Below are 21,191 nucleotides of genomic sequence, written 5' to 3'. Positions count from 1 at the left end.
CCTTTCTCAAAGATATTTATGCTGCAGCTTTAACACAGACAAATCTGAGGTTACTGACAGTGCATAAAATCACAGCGGACACCACCAAGCTGTGCAAATAAGGCAAAGGTTGAAGTGCCTCCACTATAAGTCTGATTTCCCTTAACAGCTGTTATCAGCCTGGCAACAAAGCTACTGACAGAAGTCGACCTTTATCAGGAGGCAAAAGCTCCAACTGCTGACAAGTGTAAAATAATGAGAAAGGTCACATTTATCAAAGATCAGAGCGATGCCAGTGTTTGCCCTCTCTCTCTCATTGGGACTTTTGCCCTTCTCCCTCTCACCTTGTTCACTGTAACGCCTCTGTTTGTGGTTTGAGGAGACGCTCCTCTGGACTTTGAGGTGCGAGGGTGACTGGCCGTTGAGCTCGCTGCTGGGTCTGGGTTTGGCCAGAGACAGGTTGCTGCTGGAGGCTGACTCACTGGGTTCCAGCTGGGGAACAGGTAGATGCATGGTCAAGCAGGCAGGACACTGCATATTACTGCTGCCGTTTCATTACTTTTACACTTCATGTCTGTCAAATTGTCCGTCTGGCTGAAACAGAGGAGAACATCTCATCTCTTCAGGCGTTTCCTACTTCCCCTCTAAACTACTGCTCAATCTGAATTCAGTCGTGCAGCGAAGTAGTGACTGATGGAAACCTAATGGAGTTTGATAAACAGAGAGCTCTGTGCAGAATAAGCAGACCAGTGTAAGATAATGTACTTCTTCCTCGTGACCGAGCTTTGAGCAGGTCACTGACAAGAGCTCAAAGAAACGCCTGAAGTGGGAATTAGCGCCGTTCCTCTGCCTTTTTCTGAGCTTTGAGGACGTTTAAAGCAGAGGCCACAGGTGGAAATACAGTGAAGATCATTACTAGTGCTATAGTATCGTACCTCAGAGGCCTTCCTGCCGAGCAGCAGGTATGTGGCTGTGATCTCGTCGTACTTCATCTTGGCCAGAGACTCCTGGATCTCATCCAAGTTGTAGCCCATCCCCACCATCACATCTACAAAAAAAGAGCATGGCTCACTTAACATGACTGTAGAAGAAATGAGCCTGTCTGTCATTTACAGAGGATGTACCCACACTTTTAGTTACATATCTGAAGAAATTAAACAATGCATATGTTTGTGGCAGAGTACAGGCAAGGCATGACCTGCTACCTGGACCAACATGACTAGTACACTGCCCTCAGGGAGGCTTGCACATCACAGTCGCCCAGCTCGCGTTCGTAGCAGCATGCTAGGTGAAGCCGACTGAAGCCTCCTGCTGCAGCCTAGCCTGCTTTAAACATTCATCCGTGTCCCCCTCCTCCAACATGCACTACATGAAGGCTTTTATCATTTCCTTTCAGCACTGCACAGCCTATTTATGTTTCATGAGACCCCTCCATCTGAGGCATGTTGGAGAACACATTTAGGCAGACCACATCTACAGAGACATTAAAAAGGTGAATGATGCATTCATCGACCTTCAAAATACAATATTGGCTGTCACTCTTGTATTGAAGGTACTTTAAAAGCAGCCCAAACTGTGGGTCTAGATCCCCGCTGTTCATAGCCTTGGAGCACAAACCTAGAGACCAAAACCTCATCAAATGAAAGTGATTCATCCTGTCCAACACAATCTTCCTGCTGTTGGAGTGGAAAAGCCTCCAAGGCACCATCCTGTACATGAAAGCTGTACTAATTCCATTATGGTCAGCTTTACCAGACCCCTATTGCAGGTTCTAATTTAGCAGAACCGAAACCAGTAAAGACACTCGTAAACCACAGTATCCAAATTCTGTACCTGCAACTCCATGATTAAAACACTGTTTGCTACTGAGTTTCACGCAATACCGGCTGAGTGTGCTCAGTGCAGCGAGAGAGGGAAAGTGTAACAAATGATCTGGGCCTCTGTAACCAGGCAGAATCTGCAACAAGAGCCTCTCGTTTCTCGCCTTTTTCACATGCAGCCTCCTGTTCTCCCTCAGCCCTTCTGCCTCTTTTCCTGTGTCTCAGTCCAGTTTCTGTTCATTCTGGTTCACCACTAGGATTGGATACAACACTAGAGACAGGGTTCAAACTAACAGCGTCTGAACAGACACAGATTTGGCATGCACCTGCAGACTAAAGCATGCTCAAAAATGCATCGTCAAATGTTTATCCACCAATCGACAACTCAACAACGAACTCACATTTTCCTATCTGTAGTGTTAACAGTAATGCAGACATTCATTACCTAGTTTTGTCTAACATACTTGTTTAAATAGCTTGGCCAATTTGTCACTTTGGCTTCTGACAATAACTTAAAAGATGTTATAAACAATTTACTTTCAGAACTGATGATTTTACCAGGTTGGATCAGCTCCCGCCCTAAACCCAGCATGTGTCATCACTGGGAGGAGTTTCATTATAAATCTTCCTTAGGAGTCAGGGATTCCTTTCCACAGCTTTCTTTTTCCTGGGTGACAGGGAGTTTATACAGACACATGTGCACTGACAGCAACCCCGCCTGCTGTTATGCAACAGCCAACCCCCCTTCACCCAGGATGGGGAGGTTTCTCTCCGTTTCTGTGTCTTTAATCTGCGCTGCTCGTGTTTATCTATCATTCAGTTCCATCTTTCTTTGAAAGCTTCAGCATAGGCATAATGAGAATTCCTCTGAGCAGAGCTGCAACCCTACTACAAACATGTTTTAATGACACAACCGAGCATCACATGCCTGATGCTCAGGAAACTCACTAATAACTTAACACAACTTGTGTGTGTGTGTGTGTTTGTGTTACCTATTCTCTTTTGATCTGTGATGTCCAACTCTGGCTCAGTATAAGGCTTGAGCTCATCCTCTTCGAATCCTGCGTTGATCCATCGATCCTTCATGATTTGCTGCAACAACAGGTGGAGACTGTTAGGTTCTGTCTCAGGCTGGGTCACAAAAACAACATGCAACCTTTTCAACATACACAGCATTACTGGGTAAAGCTTGGGTTCATGATCATTGGTATAAAAGGTAAAATGACATTCACATACAAACATTTGTATAAGCAATTCGGTAAAAAGGTACAGGCCAATTCATGTTTTTTCGTATTACCACAAATTCTACAAGACACCAGTATTCGGAGCCGCGCAACAACAGGCAAGGGAAAAACATGCAGAGTGAACCCTCCCCAACACCCTGCCTTTCAGAGTAGCATTCATACTGTCAGTGCCTAATTTATCTGCATCTTTATTTTTAATTTGCAGCTGATCAATTGCTCTCCGGGGATTTTAATAAGGACAGAGCCAAACTAATTACCACTGATCATGCCCTGATGTAAATGGAGCTCATGCTGTTATTCAGGTCACTGGTGAGTCCCACGTGTGACCATCAGAGTCAAGTCAACAACACTTCAAATCCGATGGATGCAAGGAATAAGTTGCCTTCTCATGAAAGCAAATTAAAGCGGAAATCAGCTCTTTGATATAATATGCTAATGATTTCCTGCTTTGTGTCAGGTTGTCCAGCACTGTCACAGCTCTAAGATGATCATTCACACTTTTCTGACAATACGATCACTGCCAGGATTCCTCTGAGGAACCATTCTCTCAGTGCTTTCTGCCGAAACACACCATTATTATGCGAAACCTTTAACTGGAATCTTTCACATTTAGACCTTCATTACACTTTGTGAGAGACCTTGGTCGAACAAGCTGCTGGAAATCCTCCTTTCTCATCTGTTTTTTTTTTTGGTTGGGCTCACTTGATTTTATAATAAGCCAAGACAAACAAGTGGACAAGAAAACTGCTTTTTACTTTCAGTATTACTGCATCTGTCAAGATTTATGAACAGTCTTTCCATGCAGATTTAACACTGAATCAACAAGAACATGGAAATGATTTGACTGTGCTAGGGGGTATTTTGTCTTTCCATAAAATCCACCTAAACCAAGTAAATTCTTGTTGGTGTTAGAATGCATGAAGTGATTCTCATCAACACTTAAGAATCACAGACATGTGGGCGGTTTAGCAGAGGAAGTTGAAAATTTAAAAGCCACTAAGTTCTGTTACATTCCGTTCAATTTCAAAACTAACTCCGCTACTGTACATCTCCTTAAGTTCTTTCTATTGTTGTAACCACATCATTTGAATCCTTCCAGGGTTATAATTCCCTACTTTTATTAGAGGATTTGCATTTGTTTAAACAATGATTATTAGACTTGTATTCAAACTGGCTACCGCCAAAAGAATCTGTTTCTCTTTGATGACTCAGACTCAACGATCGTTTTACATGATTTTCTAAAAACCGAAGCATCGCCATCTCAGAAGTGAACATGAAAGACAGTTATGGTACGAACACAAGAATGATGATGTATTATTCATGGTTACAACATCAAAAAGGAGGAGAGACTGGGCTGGGCACACAGAAAAAAGGACACCGTGGGCGCCAGAGGTGATGATGCAGAAAGGATACAGGGACCAGGAGGAGGGGAGAGAGGAGGTGGCTGTTGAAGAGGAGGAGGATAGATGGCATTCTCCGATGATGCAGAAGTGCTGGGGAAGTGTGTTAAGAACTGAGAGGTATATTTACATTTTCTGCGTCCTCCCTCACCTCGAGAGTACCCCGCTTGGCTGGGTTCAGAACCAGGAAGCGTTTAAGGAGGTTCTCGCAGTCTGTAGACATGTAGAAAGGGATGCGGTATTTTCCTCTGAGCACGCGCTCACGCAGCTCCTGCAGAGGAAAGGAGAGCAAATATTGACTTAAAAAAAGTAGATATCCTATAGTAAGATAGTTATAGAGAGTTAACTTTACATCACAACCACAAATCAACTCACCTTCAGGTTCTGTCCATCAAAGGGCAGTGATCCACTGACCAGTGTGTATAGTATGACCCCCAGACTCCACACATCCACTTCCGGCCCGTCGTACTTTTTCCCTTGGAAAAGCTCCGGTGCTGCATACGGTGGTGAACCGCAGAACGTATCCAGCTTGTTGCCCAGAGTGAACTCATTGCTGAAGCCAAAATCGGCGATCTTGATGTTCATGTCAGCATCGAGGAGCAGGTTCTCAGCCTGCGGACAGACAGAGAAGGTTCAGGAGTTAAAAATCTCTCTTTAGCAAGTTACTGCACGAGCTTAGGCTCATCCACATGAAGGTCTCACTGATGGCTGTCCTTCCAGCCGGTTTTCACATCAATGCACTTCTGAGAGTTAGCGTGACCTTAAAAGGTTACTCAGCCAAATGCAGAAACAGTGCTGGTGGTTGCACTGCCTTCATTTTACGGTTAGAGGTGTCTGCACCCTGGGAACACTCCAAGTTTTTATACCCATGGCTTGATTTACAGTGTGCCACAATTTTATTGAGGTCGACAGGCCTGTTTTCTGTCCATGCAGAGGGAATTCTACACTATTTTTCAAACCAACAAGTTGAATTGGTAAGCGATGGACTCCAATCACACTGATAAGCTAAAGGAGAATTAAGCAGGCCTAAACAATGGCTTTTGGAGTGCCATTAGCGAAAGTGGTTGTGCACCTGTACTATTACATTGGTAGCGTGTCAACACCTGCCATCATTACTAAACAAAAAGTCAAAAACACGTCATTCACAGCGCGCAGAGAGGACACTGCTCCTCACCGCTCTCTCCCATCTCATAGATCATTCATTAAGCTCTACAGCGGAAACAGTTAAGGCGTGCAGCTGTAGAGATGCATGAGCTTCTCTCAGCCGAGTGACTCCCACTGATGCGGAGATAAAAATACGAAGCATCAATATTTATACTTGGATAAAGGAGGCGCATTTACACTACAGCAGGCGATGTGGTGCAGAACACGTGAGCAGCTTAGTAGCCTGCTTGCTTGTACATTAACCGTCCTTAGTCCTCTGTGACTCAGTTTTGAGGTGGTTGCACAGCAAAAAGGAGAAAGTTGGAGAAGGGCAAAGAAGAGCCTCATTAGCCGCATAAGCAGTGTTTTGGAATTAGACATGCTGTGCTAGGAGTCATCAGTGGGAATGTGAGAGTGAAGATCAGAGAGAAAGCACGAAACGGTGATGTCAGCTCCTTGCACGGTGACATTTATACTCAACATCTGATAACTGGCCTCAAAAGGTCGAGACATTTGCTAATTTAAAGTCTGGATCTGACTTATAATATACACTAATCTTTTACATTTTAACAACCGAATATGAAGTCTTTGCAGCTGAAATGGACATCGTGAGGAGTGGTTTGGACACTGGTAGTAGAGATGTGTAACTACAAGCCAGGGAGGCTCTGAACTTACCTTGAGGTCTCTGTGAACAATGTGCTTCTGGTGGCAGTACTGCACCGCCGATACAATCTGCACAAGAGAGAGACAAGTAGAAGTTAAGTGTCAGGTGGTGTTCTCAGACTGTGATAAAAGGAAGTGGTGGAGGAGTAGATGTGGTTGCTATTAAGACACGTAGCAAGAACAGAGTCCAGACAACAGCCTGCACATCACACGTGGCTTCTACGCTCACTGTAGACGTTTACACATTACAACTTTAATTTTAGTTGGAATTATTTTCATTTTGCACCTTCAGCACTGTTCGTGTCCTTGTGCTAAGATGTTACCATGACTGTAAATCTAAGCATCCACATCAGTTTTAATCCATTTCTGCTCAGGGCAGAGGGTGCCCTCAGGTAAATGAGAAAAAGATGCTGGAGATATTGTGGATGTGAACAAAGTTCAGGGAAAAAGTGAATTTCGAATCATTACTTGAATTCTAACCATCTGCTCAGTGATGCCTGAAATGCTCTAAGTTTGAGGGACAAGTCTTTGGACATGTTAACAGTATTAAGGTATTTAGTTTTCAAATTTTTTGTCTTGATGTGTTCATTTCTTTCAGGTTTGGACTTGGCTCTAACAAAAACTACCCTGACTATGGCGCTGCTTCAAGCTAGATAAAGATGTAAGATTAAGTGAGAAATTCCTTAGATATGAAATTTGATGCAGAGCCGTTTCTTCGTGAAACAAGAGGTTGTTATGACCTAAATTTTTCAGAAGGTCTTACTGCTTTTTTGGAAAGTGATCATTTGTTTTTTTTTTACACCTTAGCAGCTACAAAACTAATGTCGTCACTTCAGTGACTTTGGATTATGTTTGACAGCCATTGACGGATAAATAATGGGACAGAAGGCAAGTCTGGACATTTCTCGTTAGTCTTTAGACAACAGAGACGGTGAAGTCCCCTCTGCAGGACTGAGAACAGCAGCCGGGAGCAGAGGTGTGAAACCGGAACACTGCAGGGGGAGAAAGCTGGGTACCTGTCTAAATTTAGCTCTGGCCTCTTTTTCTTTCATCCTTCCATGTGCAACCAGGTAGTCGAACACCTCTCCTGCAAGAGAGGGAGGCAGAAAGAAGTAGGTTCAGACAACAAAGCATTGACTGAAGCAAATTCATGGGAGGATAGATAAGAGATACAGAAGAGGAGAGAAAGAAAGTGTCAATCACATATTAGCATGTTTATCTTTATAATCTAACTTAATAATAACCTTTTAAATGCAGCTGGCCTAGGGGAATCATCTGTGTGTGGTTTGAGGGAGTTTCTTGACCATACTGAGGCGAGTGTGTGCTCCTTCCTCCACACTGAGCATCTCCTGGAGGCAAAAGCTGCTCCAGAGCTCAGTTCTCGCAGACCCTCCCCTCAGCCCAAACTTCTGTGCGCTTCCAGCCAAAACGTGACAACTCTTGCTCGTGTGCTAATTGAACTCTGGCGGCTGGCGTGTGTGTGTCCGTGTTGAGGGGGAGAGAGAAAATATCGAGCATAAATCCTGCAACAGAGTCGGCTTCCCTACGTCTCCTGAATCCTTGAAACGCTTGCACGCTCTCAGCGCTGACCTGCAGAGGCGAGCGAGCAATTCTGCACTGTAGAAAAGCAACGATTCACTGCTGCTCTCTGACTCAATGGCTGGAGACAGAATCTGCCAGCTAACACTTTGTATGTCAGAGCTCAAGGGTACACCATGAGCTGCACATGGGGTGACTGGAGGACAGAACTTGTGCCTCGTATGTTTCATTCAGAATCTGCTCGTATTGTTAAGACTAAAAATACAGCACCGCGGGTCCAGTTTAACTTGCAGGTGTTTCTGAAGGCTGCCAAAACACGTGCGATCCTCAAAGAAGGAATAATGGAAAGAGTTTGTCTCAAACAATGCGCACTCAATTAATTTAAAATATGACCCCTTACTTCATGTCAGTCTTTTCAGGTTATCTGCTGTTCTCGAGCAGCAAAACACTCCAGATTACTAAATGAATAAAATTGTTGCCAAACTAGGAGAAATATTAGATTTACTTTATTAGGCTTAAACGCAATTGGCCCTTGATCAGTGTTCTCATCTCTGTGGTAATAGGATTTGGTTGTCACAATGTGCCGTCTCTGCAGACTGAACACAGCCTTTCAAGGAATCGATGGCAATATGCCTTTTAGGGTTTTAGGGTGTGTGGTACTGCATAAATAAAGGAGGAGATACGCAGTAGCATAAAGTCTAACAATTATTACAAGAACAAAAGTGGCTAATGTCAACACAACTCTTGCCCTGCTTCATGAGTTTAACGAAGTTCTGATAATTAAATAATGGTTAAATTCTTATTCTATTCTATTCAGGAACCACGTATCTGCACAAAAATGACAGATAAGCCTGAGGATGCAATGGAAATTTGGTAAATATCTGGACTAATTACTGGAAAATGTAATTTTGTTTGCTATGACTGTTAATATTAAGAGGCAAGACAGTAGAGGATTCACTGTACAGCTCAAAAGTGCACAAAGTAATCTCTTACAGACATTAAAACAGTTTCATTTTGTTTAATACCAGCGTTAAGAAAATGCCCAAGTGATAATGAAAAAAACCACAATAACACTGCAAGTCGCGGGATAACTTTCAGTTCCCTGTCATTAAAAAAAACCCATGAGCACATGACTGAAATGTGACCATTACAAGAGGATCTTCTGTCTGTTCTCCCAAGGTTTGTCTGGCAATTTTATCTCCTGAGCTGAAGCTTCTGCGGAGGTTTAAATCACATGCATGGTCACCATATATTCACCAGGTCCGTTTCTATTTCACCTTGTCAGTGTGGTTTTCTTGCAGGATCTATACGCTACCTTGGACAAATTCTAATCAAACTACCACACCCAGACTGGTCTTTTTATACATTCGTCCTTCTGGACGAGAATCAGAACCTGCAGATAATACGCCGCTCCCCAGATCTATGCATAATTAACACACACATCTATCACAGTGCTGTAAATAAATGATACTGGGGACCTACGGATCAGCACAGTTCTGTTACAGTTTTCATTTAAAGTCAAAGGAGGATAGTGATATCATCTTGGACATTAAATGTTTGTTAGAAGTGTTGTATTAATGTGTTTTCACTCAAGTAAAGATGCTACATGTCTCAATAAGGCAGCTGTTGGAGGTAGAAGGTCGTTTCCTTACAGCAACAGAAGATCAACATTTGCATTTGTGTCTCACCTCCGCTAGCGTACTCCATCACCAGGTAGAGCGTTCTCTCTGTCTCAATCACTTCAAAGAGCTTGACTGTGGGAAGGAAGAATTCAGACAGAAAAACAAAGAGGAAATTATAAATTCAATTATATATGAAGATTGGATAGATTCAGACAGAGACTATAATGAATTCATGGACACGAGGCTAAGAAACGTTTCCAAACAGAGACAGAAAGCTGAAGGGGAAAACTCACGTGGATGTGTGTGTCATGACCATGTAAGCAGAGCTGAGCACCACTCAAAAGTTACTGTACAGTACAAAAGCTGTTTTTTACTGTAGTGTGTTCAGCTTGAAGACATAAAAGACCAAGATGAGCAGCTGAGGGCTATGCTGCTAAATATAGATAAAGTGGGAAGGAAGACAGAGGGAGGACATGTACAGGCTGGTAAGCTCTTACTATCACTCTGGTAATTATAATCACTTTTCTGCAGATGAAACCATGGAGCACATGGAAAGTACATTAAAAATAATTAGCAGGAAATCCCTTCTTCAACATTAAACAACGTAGCCCGAATCTGAGTTGAACGCTGTGCATTTAAAGGAACGAGAAGTGGTCACTTTAGAATTAGGTGCACAAAAAAAAAAAAAAAATCCTGAAATAAACCTTAGTCCAAGGTCAGAATCAGTTTTCAATGCAACTGTGTAAATGCAATTGTCATTTCACTTTTCAGGAATTGCTGTACAATGATATGACATTTATCCTTCTTTAGAAAAACTAACTTTTAGTATTATATAACATCAATCAAAATTGCACGTTCCCACTTCAAGGGAGCACCAAAAAAACATTTTCACCATTACCTTGATGTTTTTGCACCTATTAATAACAAACTATAAAAGCTAATCCTTAAATAACCTTAGTAGCCATGAAACCACAGTGCCATTTCCCATGCTTTTTTGTGCTACTCAGCTAAAGCTCTCAACACTTGAAGTTTTCACGATGCTGGTTTCTTGCTGCTGCAGTGGTTTGGTGTTAGCTGGCATTTCCTCTTGCAGCTGGTTGGCGCTCCAGGCGTGCTGTTGTCTATCAATTAAAGCCGCCTCAAAACCCAAAACAAAGATGAAAGAATGTCTCTCCAGAAGAGGATAGTGGACAAGTGTGTGTTACGAGTGTAACTTCAGCTGGAACATTAGATCAATTCAGGGTATGAATTTAACCGTTTCTGGCTGGACTGACGCCAGAACGCTTATGTTCTATCACATCTCAGCAACTAACCCTTCAGTGTAGATAGATGTTTCAACATACATGAGTGCGTGGAAAATCATTTGTTAATCCTAAATTATGAATTAACCTTTAGAAAGATGAACTGATGCAGTCTGTGCTGATAGTGTGTGTACAGTATCCACTTACCTATGTTTGGATGATTCAAGATCTTCATTATTCTAACTTCTCTGAAGAGCTGAAATGAAAACGAGGAGTATAATAAAAACGATAGTGTTCAAGTAGGGAGGGCAGAGGTAAGTTATTAACAGCCATAAGACATTGGTCCTTGTCAACACATTTGTAAAGAAAACATGATTGGTCATCACCAGTGGCAACAGAAATCCCTGCAGCACTTTATTGAGAGCAGCCCGAGAGATGCTCGCAGAACGAACAACGGCCCCCTAGTAAAGGCTGGAAAGTACATCTGAATCGAGTTAAGCTTGCACCATCACATGTCTGCCACCTCACACTAATAAGACATACTGCCGACTCACGCTCTCCCTGCCCATCAGCACTCAAGGACCAGACGAGCAGATCGCTAACTGCCAAAAGGGCTTTTAGGACTTTTGCACTGAGGCATCAAGAGAAATGATGCCATTTATTATTGATGACTACACCTTACCCTCAAGCCCTTCCTTAAAAATATAAAATGACTTAATATTTCACAGAAAAAGAGTCGCCACAGGGCGTTGGTCAGACAGCTGATGAATAAACCCTAAAAGCTGAGCAGCCACAAAATCAGATCGTTGTTGCAACACTGCAAAAATGAGTTGTCATGTTTTAGAGCAAATTATACATGTAAAGCATTTGATAGTTCTATTTCCTATTATTAAAAAGTCAGCATGCTGCCTGTCAACCCTCATCACACACAAACTCTAAAATTCCAATGTTGCCTCAAAATTGGTTTTGTGAATGTAAAAAAAACGTCAGAAGTAAAGGGAGCAACGGCTTCAAACCCACAGATCCACCGGGACACCCTGATGAAGCCTTCTGTCCTGAACCTTGAGAGTCAAACAGATGGTGATTAACAGCGGGTGTTGTTCTCACATTCAGTATGGCGCTGCGTGCCGAGCTACTCAAAGACACACACACACACACACACACACACACACACACACACACACACACACACACACACACACAGACACACACTCTTACACAGTTCTGCAAAGATGCATGGTTCATGGCATTTCATTCTGATTTGGTTTCATATTGATGTGCTTAGCTGAGGGGCGCTCATCAAACCACAGCTTTCAGCAGTAGTTGAATGGGTGCCATTGAAGCCTGAGCTCCAGTCAGGGAAGCCTTCAGCTTGGACACGAAACGAAACCAGTGAAATTCTGGCTGCTGGCAAAGAGGAGATAAGCTCTGAGGTCTCACTGCCTTTACACGCAGACTGTGATGCTGCCCGTAGTGACGCTGAAAATACTCTGAGCTCTTTGACGGTTTTGAGGAATAAATAGGAGGTGGAATTTTGTGTGACAGTGGAAAATATGAATAAATACGTTGAGGATGAGACAAGTGTACTAATCAGTTTTTCAAGGACTGTGCGACTTTGGTGAGTTAGCAGCGCAGCCTGTCCTATATAGGAGACAAGAGCCTCCTCACACCTTGGCAGTGTGAAAAACAGCAACCAGCGAGTATCTGGGAGCACTTTGTCAGGTATGTTAAGCAGTAAACAGAATTAGTGGGAAAGCCGTGATTCACCGTATAATATGACCATTACGTCAAGTATTAAAACCTGCAGTGATCTAGTCATACCAGCACAGTGATGCATAGCTGTCCCACTTACACAATCTGTCTTGTGATCAATTCAGGGCACAAGGGGTGAAACAACACCTGAAAGTGGCTTCATGAGCCCTACAAATACAAGTAATAAGAGTCTCAAAGAAACCTACAGCTCCTGCAACATCAGCACATTTTGCTGTAACTGACCCCTGGACCTCTACTTTAGGTAGGAGAAACCATCGGTGCTGCGGTTTACCCAATGTTCATTTTGTTCAGCTCTGCACAAAACTGTGTGTCAGTGTTTGGTCCTCATGTGGACGGCCCATTGATTAAGAATATTTCGCTCATTTGTCGCTTTATTATGCATTTAAAGGACAAACTTATAATACTTATAGTAAATCAGACGACCTAGACTTTCCAGCTCCTAGGGAATAATGCATTGCATGTTTACCAAGCCTCCCTTCGTGGCCAGTTGTCAGCACTGTTCGTGGTACAGTGTTTACACTTGTTGAGTCAGTCTATTGACTTTAGCTCAGATTAAGCTTTAGCTGTAGCTAGTGTTTAGGTAATGTTGCTTTATAGCTAAAAAACAGTAAGAGTGTGATTCTGAATCATAAACCAGTAAACAACTAATTTGATCCCGAGCTGCACAGCAGGATTTTATTCAGTACTCACAAAGCACTGAGGTTCAATACTTTGATCAATGTTATTAGTGGAGGAGGAAACATGGATTGATTCTCACGTGACAGAAGCAACTATCTTTATATACCGAAATTAAGTTGTGTGTAAAAAAAATTTGATTAAAAGCCTTTGTGACACTCAGACCTCCTGCCTCCATGTAGAGAAAAGCTCTGACAACACCCGTTTCACAAACACTACAGCCTCTTAATGAAAAGTAACACTCACAGGGAGCAGAGGTTTGTCTTGCAGTCCAACCATCTGACACTGTTTACATTTAATCAAAACTTCTAAGTGTCACACTCACTACGACCTTTGACCTTGACGACGACGCGTACGTCAGCAGGTTGAATGAGGACAGAGTAGAGCGGGAGCTGAGAGCAGCTAGCCAGGGGCCATGGACAGATGTGAGCGTCCACTCAGCTCCTCCGAACTATTAGGAACAGAGGCTCGAAATAAACATTTAGGCTTCAGAGACACTATCCTCCGCTTTCAGCCTCTCGCCAATTCTTCCACTTACATAAGAGGTCAGAATGCAGTCGTGCCGACTATGAAGCAGGTTGGCGGCAAAAGCTCAGAGGAAAAAGAAGAAAATAAACACGAGAGCTAGTCCTTTAAAACAGAAAGACCGAACACTTTTTCGGTACATTTGTTGCTTTTGTTTCCTGACAAGGTTCAGTTTATGCCTCAATTTCTTCAGAACGCGAGCAACCTACACATGTCCTGACCCGTAAACCATGAAGCCTGCAAACAAAGGCAAGTGATACCACCTCTCTCACTCTCCCAATAGGTAATCGGACTTTCCAGATGGTGTCAATGCAGATCCAGTTTACCGTCATCACAGCAGAAGGACAAACTGCAACACAGTCCATCACTGTTGTAGATGATTGGACAAAGCTGGACAAGCAACACAATCTGCTACTTTATCCTGCAAATGCATTTCCCTTCACAGTATTTGACCAACTTTCTATCACAAATGTCCTCTTTCCTTGTTTGTGCTACGTAAACATTCAAGAGAGATTTCTCTCATCTTGGCAAGACATTAGTGAAGTCTATTTACAGTAACAGCACCTGTAACACATGACCCCATAGATGTGAAACCTGCTAGATTAGAGGCAGAATCAGTTCTTGGGCTACATGTGCTTAAAATAAGCCACACATCTAATCCATGTCAGGGTTCCCATCAACTCTGCATTTCAAACCTGTCAGTTGAAGAAGAAAATGGAGCAAAAACACTGAAAGCAAGACTACAAATAGAAACACATGATGAGAATGGGTTCATTTAATGTGTCAATCGGCAAAAAGTAACACAAAGAGAAATGTGCTGTGTCTTTTTTAAAGAGTGCTCCAACTCCTTAATATAAACATCAAAAGGAAATCTACATCCCTGGTGGGACAGCAGGAAACAGCACCTGACAAATACCTAAGTTTTTCCCCTTGACTTTGACAAAGCAGTAACCTAAAAACAACATGACAGCCAACAAAGGCCTCACGCTTTGTTTTACCACGAACAGCGCTGTCATGACTCAGTGTTTTTCGGCCAGAGCAGTGTCACAGCCAACGCCAAAGGGCCCAGGCCTCTGAGAAACAAAGGGCAAAGTCAATGGAGCTATGGAAAAACTGATGGAAAACCACTAGCCGTCCTCGGAGCGAGACAAGGGAGAGGGGAGCCACGCGGCGAGGGCCAGCTGATCATCAACACCCAGCATCATTACCATCAGCAGCAGCGCTCTGCCCACCAGCCTCGTCTGTCGGATGAGGCAAAAAAAAAAAAAAATGCTTCCAGAGCGTCAGCAGGCACGTCGATATCACTTTGAGCGACTTCCCCCCCGAAACCACTTCCAGGCAGAGAGACAAGCCTAGCCAAATCTAGAGCGGTGCAGATCAAAACTACCAAGCACACGCATTGCTAATGAGTGTACGTAAAAAGGGAACCGTGAGAAAACGAGGCTAGGGGCGGCTCACGCGCGACTCGCTGACTTTAAACTGTAAAGCGAAACAGCCATTCACTGGGCAGCAAAAGCAGCATTCACACACAGCCTGTGACAATTTACATTTTAAAAGAAAACCCACTTCCTGATATGGTTGAGGGAACAAGGGAAACCGAACAGTCACTCCCAGCTGCGTGACAACACTGGCAGTGAAAAAACTCAAATCAGTTCTTACAGGGTTAACAAGACAGAAAATTAAGCGGATGAGGTTGAATCAACCAATCTCCATCAAGCTGAATCACATCCTCCACTAAAATAATAAAAAAAAGCTTTTAATTCGCTTCCGGAACACATGATCTGAGCGTGCCTGGTTCCCCATTGCCACAATTAATAATCAATCTGTTTTGCACCATGAATTAGTAAATGAATTCTGCCACAGTGTGAGTTTAACGAGAGAAAGAGAGGAGAGGAGGGGGAGTAAATTACCTTCTGAAGGCTGTTTGGGTTCAGCTGCGTCTTGTCTATTATCTTAATTGCCACCTGCGGAGAGGAAAAAAAAAACAACAGCACTGAAAATGAGTTAAACGAGAGCGGCAGAACCTGAAAAAAAATATATGATTACGGCTCCAAAAGAAAAGCCACAGCGAAGAGCATCTACTGTCATTAAAAAGGAAAAGAAATATGAATCAACCGCCATTTTAAAACTAACCTGAAAAAAGCAATATAACTAATAAAATATGACAAAAAGCAAGCGCTGAATAATTGATGGAATCAGGAGGCATCAGTGTTTCGTTAAATGTTGTATGCCGTGTCATGATGCAGGCTCTCTCCATTCATAAATTATGAACAGATCAAAAGCTCACCAGCATCGCCTCTGCCTGAAAACATCCATTAGTGCCAGCACAGTTTAAAGTGCTCGGCCTGGCAGGTTGGGCTCATGGTGGTGTAGAGACACCAAAACAATGCTTTGCATTTACAGAATCTAGTAAAGGCCCAGACGTGGACAGCTTGTCCACATCTAGCATCACTCAGCCAGTGCGTGTCTCACCTCTCTGCCGGTGAGGATGTGCCGCGCCAGCTTGACCTTGGCGAAGTTGCCTTTGCCGATGGTTTTGAGCAGCCGGTAGTTGCCGACGTGCGCCTCCTCCGAGCTGCGGGAGGGTCGCACCCCTGTCCGGGCTGAGCGTGCGGTGATCTCCTGGCGCCCATTGCTGTGGGACGTATGCTGCGGGAAAGACACATAGTCTATCGGTACGACGCACACACTGAAACATCTGCACATCAGCGGTGACTCAGGCTGACCCACTGTGACAGCCACGTCATCTCTAGCTTTGCTTCCACACCGGCTACAGATGGCTGATTCGTTTTCCAGGTAGTTTCACCAACCCAGCATCAAAGAGTCCAAACCAGAGCGGCTATTACAGCAAATGTCTGCACCATTTAGTAATACCTGTAAGAAAGGGGCTGTGTATATAAAGATTACACGTTTAGCAGACATCATTTTCACCATCGCTACAGACTTGTGCTACAGCCTATTACGGCTGAAAAATATTTTGTCTTGGAGACTTTTTTTCTTTTGCAACGAAATCGTCACGTCCTAGTTCCCCGATTTAGGTGGACAGCTGACACCCGAAGCTTTTTATTTTCCACACAGCAGTTCATTTGCATTGCAGAGGCAGAAAGCGGTTGACTTGCCAAAGCCAAACCAGTTCTAGTAAAGTGGAATGGGGTTGTCTCCAGGATTAAATGTATTAACGCCGTGGACTGAGAGGTGGGTGGTGTCTGCGTTTTGTATCCAGGTGTCGCTGGTTCTGGCCTTTTTTTTTACTCCAGCTTCTGCATCAGCTCTCAATACAAAACCCCAGCAGCTTTAACCTTTTCACTGAAAGACCTGCTTCATATTAGGAGAGTCACGTTCACGCGCAAGTAATTTACAGCTAAACTAAAAAAATGTGACCAGGGTCGCGAGAGAAATGTGCTCAACCTGAGGACAACTTTCTACTCATTTTAGACGTGTCCCTCATTGCTAAATAACAAGATAATGATTTATTTTGTATCCAACTATTTTTTTTTTTTTTACTTCACCGAAGCAGCTTCAAATCTTCTCAAACCACACGTGCCAAAAGACTGAAGCATCAGAATATAGTCTAACATGGTGGTTGGTAGGTTCTGCCGATGTCACATCCTGTGTTTGGCGCACACACACACACACACATGCATGCATGCACGCATGCAGTTGGTGAAAAACAGGATGCACGGCAGAACAGAAACAAATAAAGAAAGGTTACTCAGAGTTAAAGGGTCAATCCATAGCATCGGTCCGGTTCACATGCCGTTACCACACTACTGCTCTAATTTAACCTGAGAAACTGCTCAGCACAGTTGGCAACCAAAACCTAAATCAACCTGGCATCTAGTCAGATAGTTTAAAGCACAATGACTCATTATCTAACTGCTCTCTCTGCCTGGACATAAATTAGGGTGCTTGATTAATCAATGTGTAATGAAAGAACCTTTTTAAGTTTGAGAATGTGTCATATGTTGCAACACATTTAAATAATATGATAATCTGATTTTCCAACAGAAACTTCAACTAAATGTTCTGTTAAATATTTTGGATCGCATTTTAAATATAAATTTTTATGGTTTAACTACACTAAACAAGGTGTTGCATTGCTTTACACCCTAAATTCCATCAATACAATAAAACAGATTATATCAGTCGGACTAAGGACGACACATCTTAGTAAAATACTGGGCTAAGTGGGACTAAGTGTTCTGAAACTGATACTCGGTTTGGTCTTGGTATCAACAGTCTAGTCGACGCCTTTAACACAAGCTGGGTCTTCTGCCCCACCTGGTTTTACCCCTCCCATTCCCAACCCAACTGACCCCAATCACCCTGGAGACAATGAATGGGAGTGTGATAAAGTAGGAATACTAACAATTACAATGATGTAGATTATATAATTATATAAAATCAGAACAGAGGTCAAACGAGATGAGCAAGAAACATTATATGCACCTCATGCTTTCAATCTATAGAGTTCCAATGCAATTAAACTGACTTTAATTAATGCCACAGACATTTAAATCTTTCACAGGAACCCCTTGAAGAGACAGGAGAAGCTGTAATATGCCACTAAACACAATAAGGTCACTTTAAACTCTACTAAATAGCACAGACACACTTTAAGTGACTTCAGGAGTATTTTAGGACTTCTACTGTGATGGCAGAGCAGATAAAAATACCATCAACTAGGATAAGGTCACTGCTGAATACCACAGACACACTACAAAACAGGCTAAACATTACAAGCCCACAGAGGCATTAGAGTACTGAGCTTTCTCTCCACTACAAAATCGTTTTCCAAAAAAAAATCCCACTTTTCTGTTTAACTACTTCTCTGAGCGACAAACTTAATACCACGCTTTCTTTTTCAGCAGTTACTCACAAAGCTGCGGTGTCCCCTGGTTGCCTGAGAGCCCGTCATGTTTCAACAGGAAAACTCTGTGTCCTGCTGATGACTCCCATAGAGATTCCCACAACACCAGATTTTCCCAACTCGGTGCCCAATAACCACAGAGACAGAGAGGAAGACAGCGGGAGGAGGGCTGATCCCAGACAAGTCTGCTACAGACCGATGCACTAGAACCGGAAACCGGTGCTTATCCTGTCACATTAAAAGTATCTAATCGACCCCTTCTGATTCAAGTTTCTTGTTATTTTTCATTAATCAAATATGACAAACAATATCACATTGTGAATCTTTGTAAAGAAAACTGATCATTTGTAAGAGCCTACAGCACATGCAGATACCGTTCCTACTTTAGTGAAGGCTGGGGGCTTCACCGGTTTTGAGCCCCGATTTACATTATTACACCAGTACCTACTTAAAATGCGGTGAAATTTTCAGCCCTGTGGGGTAAATTAGTCCTTTTTTATCTGCTGGAAGTGACCTGTTGGTGCAGTTTTAGTCTTATCTTCAGCTGACTCTGTTGCTACTGATTCATGAGATTGTGGTGATATCACACATAGACGTTATGTAGCTGCATCTAGACACATGCAATACGATGGATTCAACGGAAGCATATGCTAAAGACAAAAGCCCAATACCTTGTTAGAAAATTAGCTAAATAGTTTCACTAAATACATATTTTACAAAACAGTATTTTAAAAATCTATTTAGTCATACAAACAATAAACTGTGCCATTTTCCTGCACACATCTCTGAGTCTAAGAATTGGTTTTACTGCTGTCTTGTTATTTTTTCAAAAATAAAGTAACTAAGTTCCATCCATCCATTTCCCAAACCGCTGAATCCCATATGCGGGGTCCCGGGGGTGCTGGAGCCTATCCCAGCTGGCTATGGGCGAGAGGCAGGGTACACCCTGGACAGGTCGCCAGTCCATAGCAGAAGTAACCAACTTATTATTGTAAATGAGACTGAATTTTTTATAGTTTATTTCTGCCCTAGAATCTGTGGTTATCGTTTCAGCCTCACAACTATGAACCTGCAGAATTTATTACTGGACAGATTTCAGGCATTTTAAAAATAAACTAATCTGAATGGAACACATCACCAGCCACCTGGCAAACATGCACTCTAATAATCAGCGTTCTAGGAGAGTGTCACTGGGAATCACTGCACTACACTATTTAAAAATGCCAGTCTGAACAAATAAAGTTGCATGAAATATGTAAGAAGTGACGGGGGTGGAAACAAGGTAACGCTGTACAAAAGAGTGGACTACGGCATTTATCATATCAGTCTCTTCCTGTTAATAATTAATATAAGACATACAGCAATAAACTGCATGTGTTGCCTTGGTCTTATGATCTGATTATTCTGGAATTCATGTGATGAAATATTAAAACTATCTTACAAGATGAGCTTAATTTTGAAAGTTCTGACCGGAAGCCCCGAATATTACACTGTTTCGTAAAAGAGGTTCAGTTAGTCACCAACGGGCGGGACTAACGGGCCATATATGGAAGATAAGCGGTTGAGACATTTGACTGACAGCAGAAGGGGCCAATAGCCAGGCGCAGCATAAAAAAACTACTGTTGCCTGCCAGAACCAGGGCAAAGTAACTGTAGTTTTGTTCGCGGTTGGGCCTAAAATATCTTGACTACATCCTAGTAACTTATGTTCACTTCAAATATTATTAGCCCCTGTATGTAATTAAGATCCAATATTAACGCAGAAAAGTAGAATAAGAGTATTGGTGGCTGTTTACCATTTACAAAGAAAGTGTAGCGAAACAATTAGCTGGGATTCAGTAAGTGGTGGAAATAATAGCCCCACATTTTGTGATATAGTCAAACGGAGCTAGAAGTAAATTATGAGCAACTAACCAAGGCACAAACAGCACAACAAAGCAATAAACAACCCTCGATACTTACACTTTCCGTCACCTTCTCGTTGACCGTCGGCAAAGGGGTTTTTGTTGACATCTTTGAATCGTCCTTCCCAGAACCAACCTCTGATGGTCACACGTCCGAGTCCGACACCTTCTCAGCCAAAATAAATATCAACTATTGCTCTGCCTGGCAGCTCTATGCGTTCAAACTGCCTCAGCATGGATCGTGACAATTCTCCAACCAGACCGGACGTGTTTGAGTCGAGCACCTGAACCGTTAAACGCACGATTAAAACGAGCCTAATAGCCGAATGCTCAATATTTACATGGCGCGTACACGCCGTTCTTGGCCTGTGTTCAACCCAAATCAGTGTCCGTCTGTCCGTTCGGGTTGGAGTCCGTGAAGCTAACTAAACTAACGTTAAGGCGCTGTCGCTCGCCACTTCCAAAAAAATGACCCAAGGCTTTTTTCCTCACTCAAAACTCTGCCTAGGAACAAGCCATGGCGTCGAGTGTCACCGGTGGGTAGTTTTCGGAGGGATTCAGAAGGTTCGGGTGGCTAAAATACTCGCCGTGGGCTCGGTTTCTTCCATCTCCGGCGGCCCAAAGTGAAGCTGGTTTGTCTGTTTTAGGTGGGACCAAAATGGCTACTCAGCGGCTGGAGTGGATTAGGGCGCATTCAAGAACCCCGTCCATGCTCCGGTATCAGAGTATTTCCACAAACTGAACAATTCAACGATTAGTGATTTAGAATACGTCAAATTGAATTTTATTTGGA

The 21,191-nt window shown here is 42.9% G+C and overlaps 1 protein-coding gene across 25 annotated transcripts in view; it reads right to left on the bottom strand.

Moving 5' to 3' along the window:
• Positions 1-21,076, bottom strand: part of mark3a (MAP/microtubule affinity-regulating kinase 3a) — a 32,310-nt gene extending 11,234 nt beyond the window's left edge. For 5 of the 25 annotated variants that reach the window (XM_029139172.3, XM_029139174.3, XM_055506007.1 and 2 more), the window contains exons 1-12: positions 20,457-21,071; positions 16,097-16,273; positions 15,535-15,588; positions 10,859-10,907; positions 9,477-9,542; positions 7,266-7,336; positions 6,262-6,318; positions 4,819-5,055; positions 4,574-4,714; positions 2,792-2,891; positions 915-1,027; positions 324-471 (exon numbers count right to left, since the gene is read on the bottom strand). In XM_029139172.3, coding sequence (XP_028995005.1) covers positions 324-471; positions 915-1,027; positions 2,792-2,891; positions 4,574-4,714; positions 4,819-5,055; positions 6,262-6,318; positions 7,266-7,336; positions 9,477-9,542; positions 10,859-10,907; positions 15,535-15,588; positions 16,097-16,273; positions 20,457-20,507 — 1,264 coding nt within the window. In that variant the 5' untranslated portion in view covers positions 20,508-21,071. Of the gene's footprint in view, positions 1-323; positions 472-914; positions 1,028-2,791; positions 2,892-4,573; positions 4,715-4,818; positions 5,056-6,261; positions 6,319-7,265; positions 7,337-9,476; positions 9,543-10,858; positions 10,908-15,534; positions 15,589-16,096; positions 16,274-18,503; positions 18,667-20,456 lie in introns of those variants that run through there. The other 20 variants (XM_029139168.2, XM_029139167.2, XM_029139169.3 and 17 more) reach the window with 10 other exon arrangements.
• Positions 21,077-21,191: the final 115 nt, after the last annotated feature.

The sequence above is a fragment of the Betta splendens genome, chromosome 22 (genome assembly GCF_900634795.4).
Source record: "Betta splendens chromosome 22, fBetSpl5.4, whole genome shotgun sequence".
In the NCBI taxonomy this organism is placed as follows: Eukaryota; Metazoa; Chordata; class Actinopteri; order Anabantiformes; family Osphronemidae; genus Betta; species Betta splendens.
Note: the sequence above shows the minus strand (reverse complement) of the source record. Positions and strands in the feature narration are given on the sequence as shown.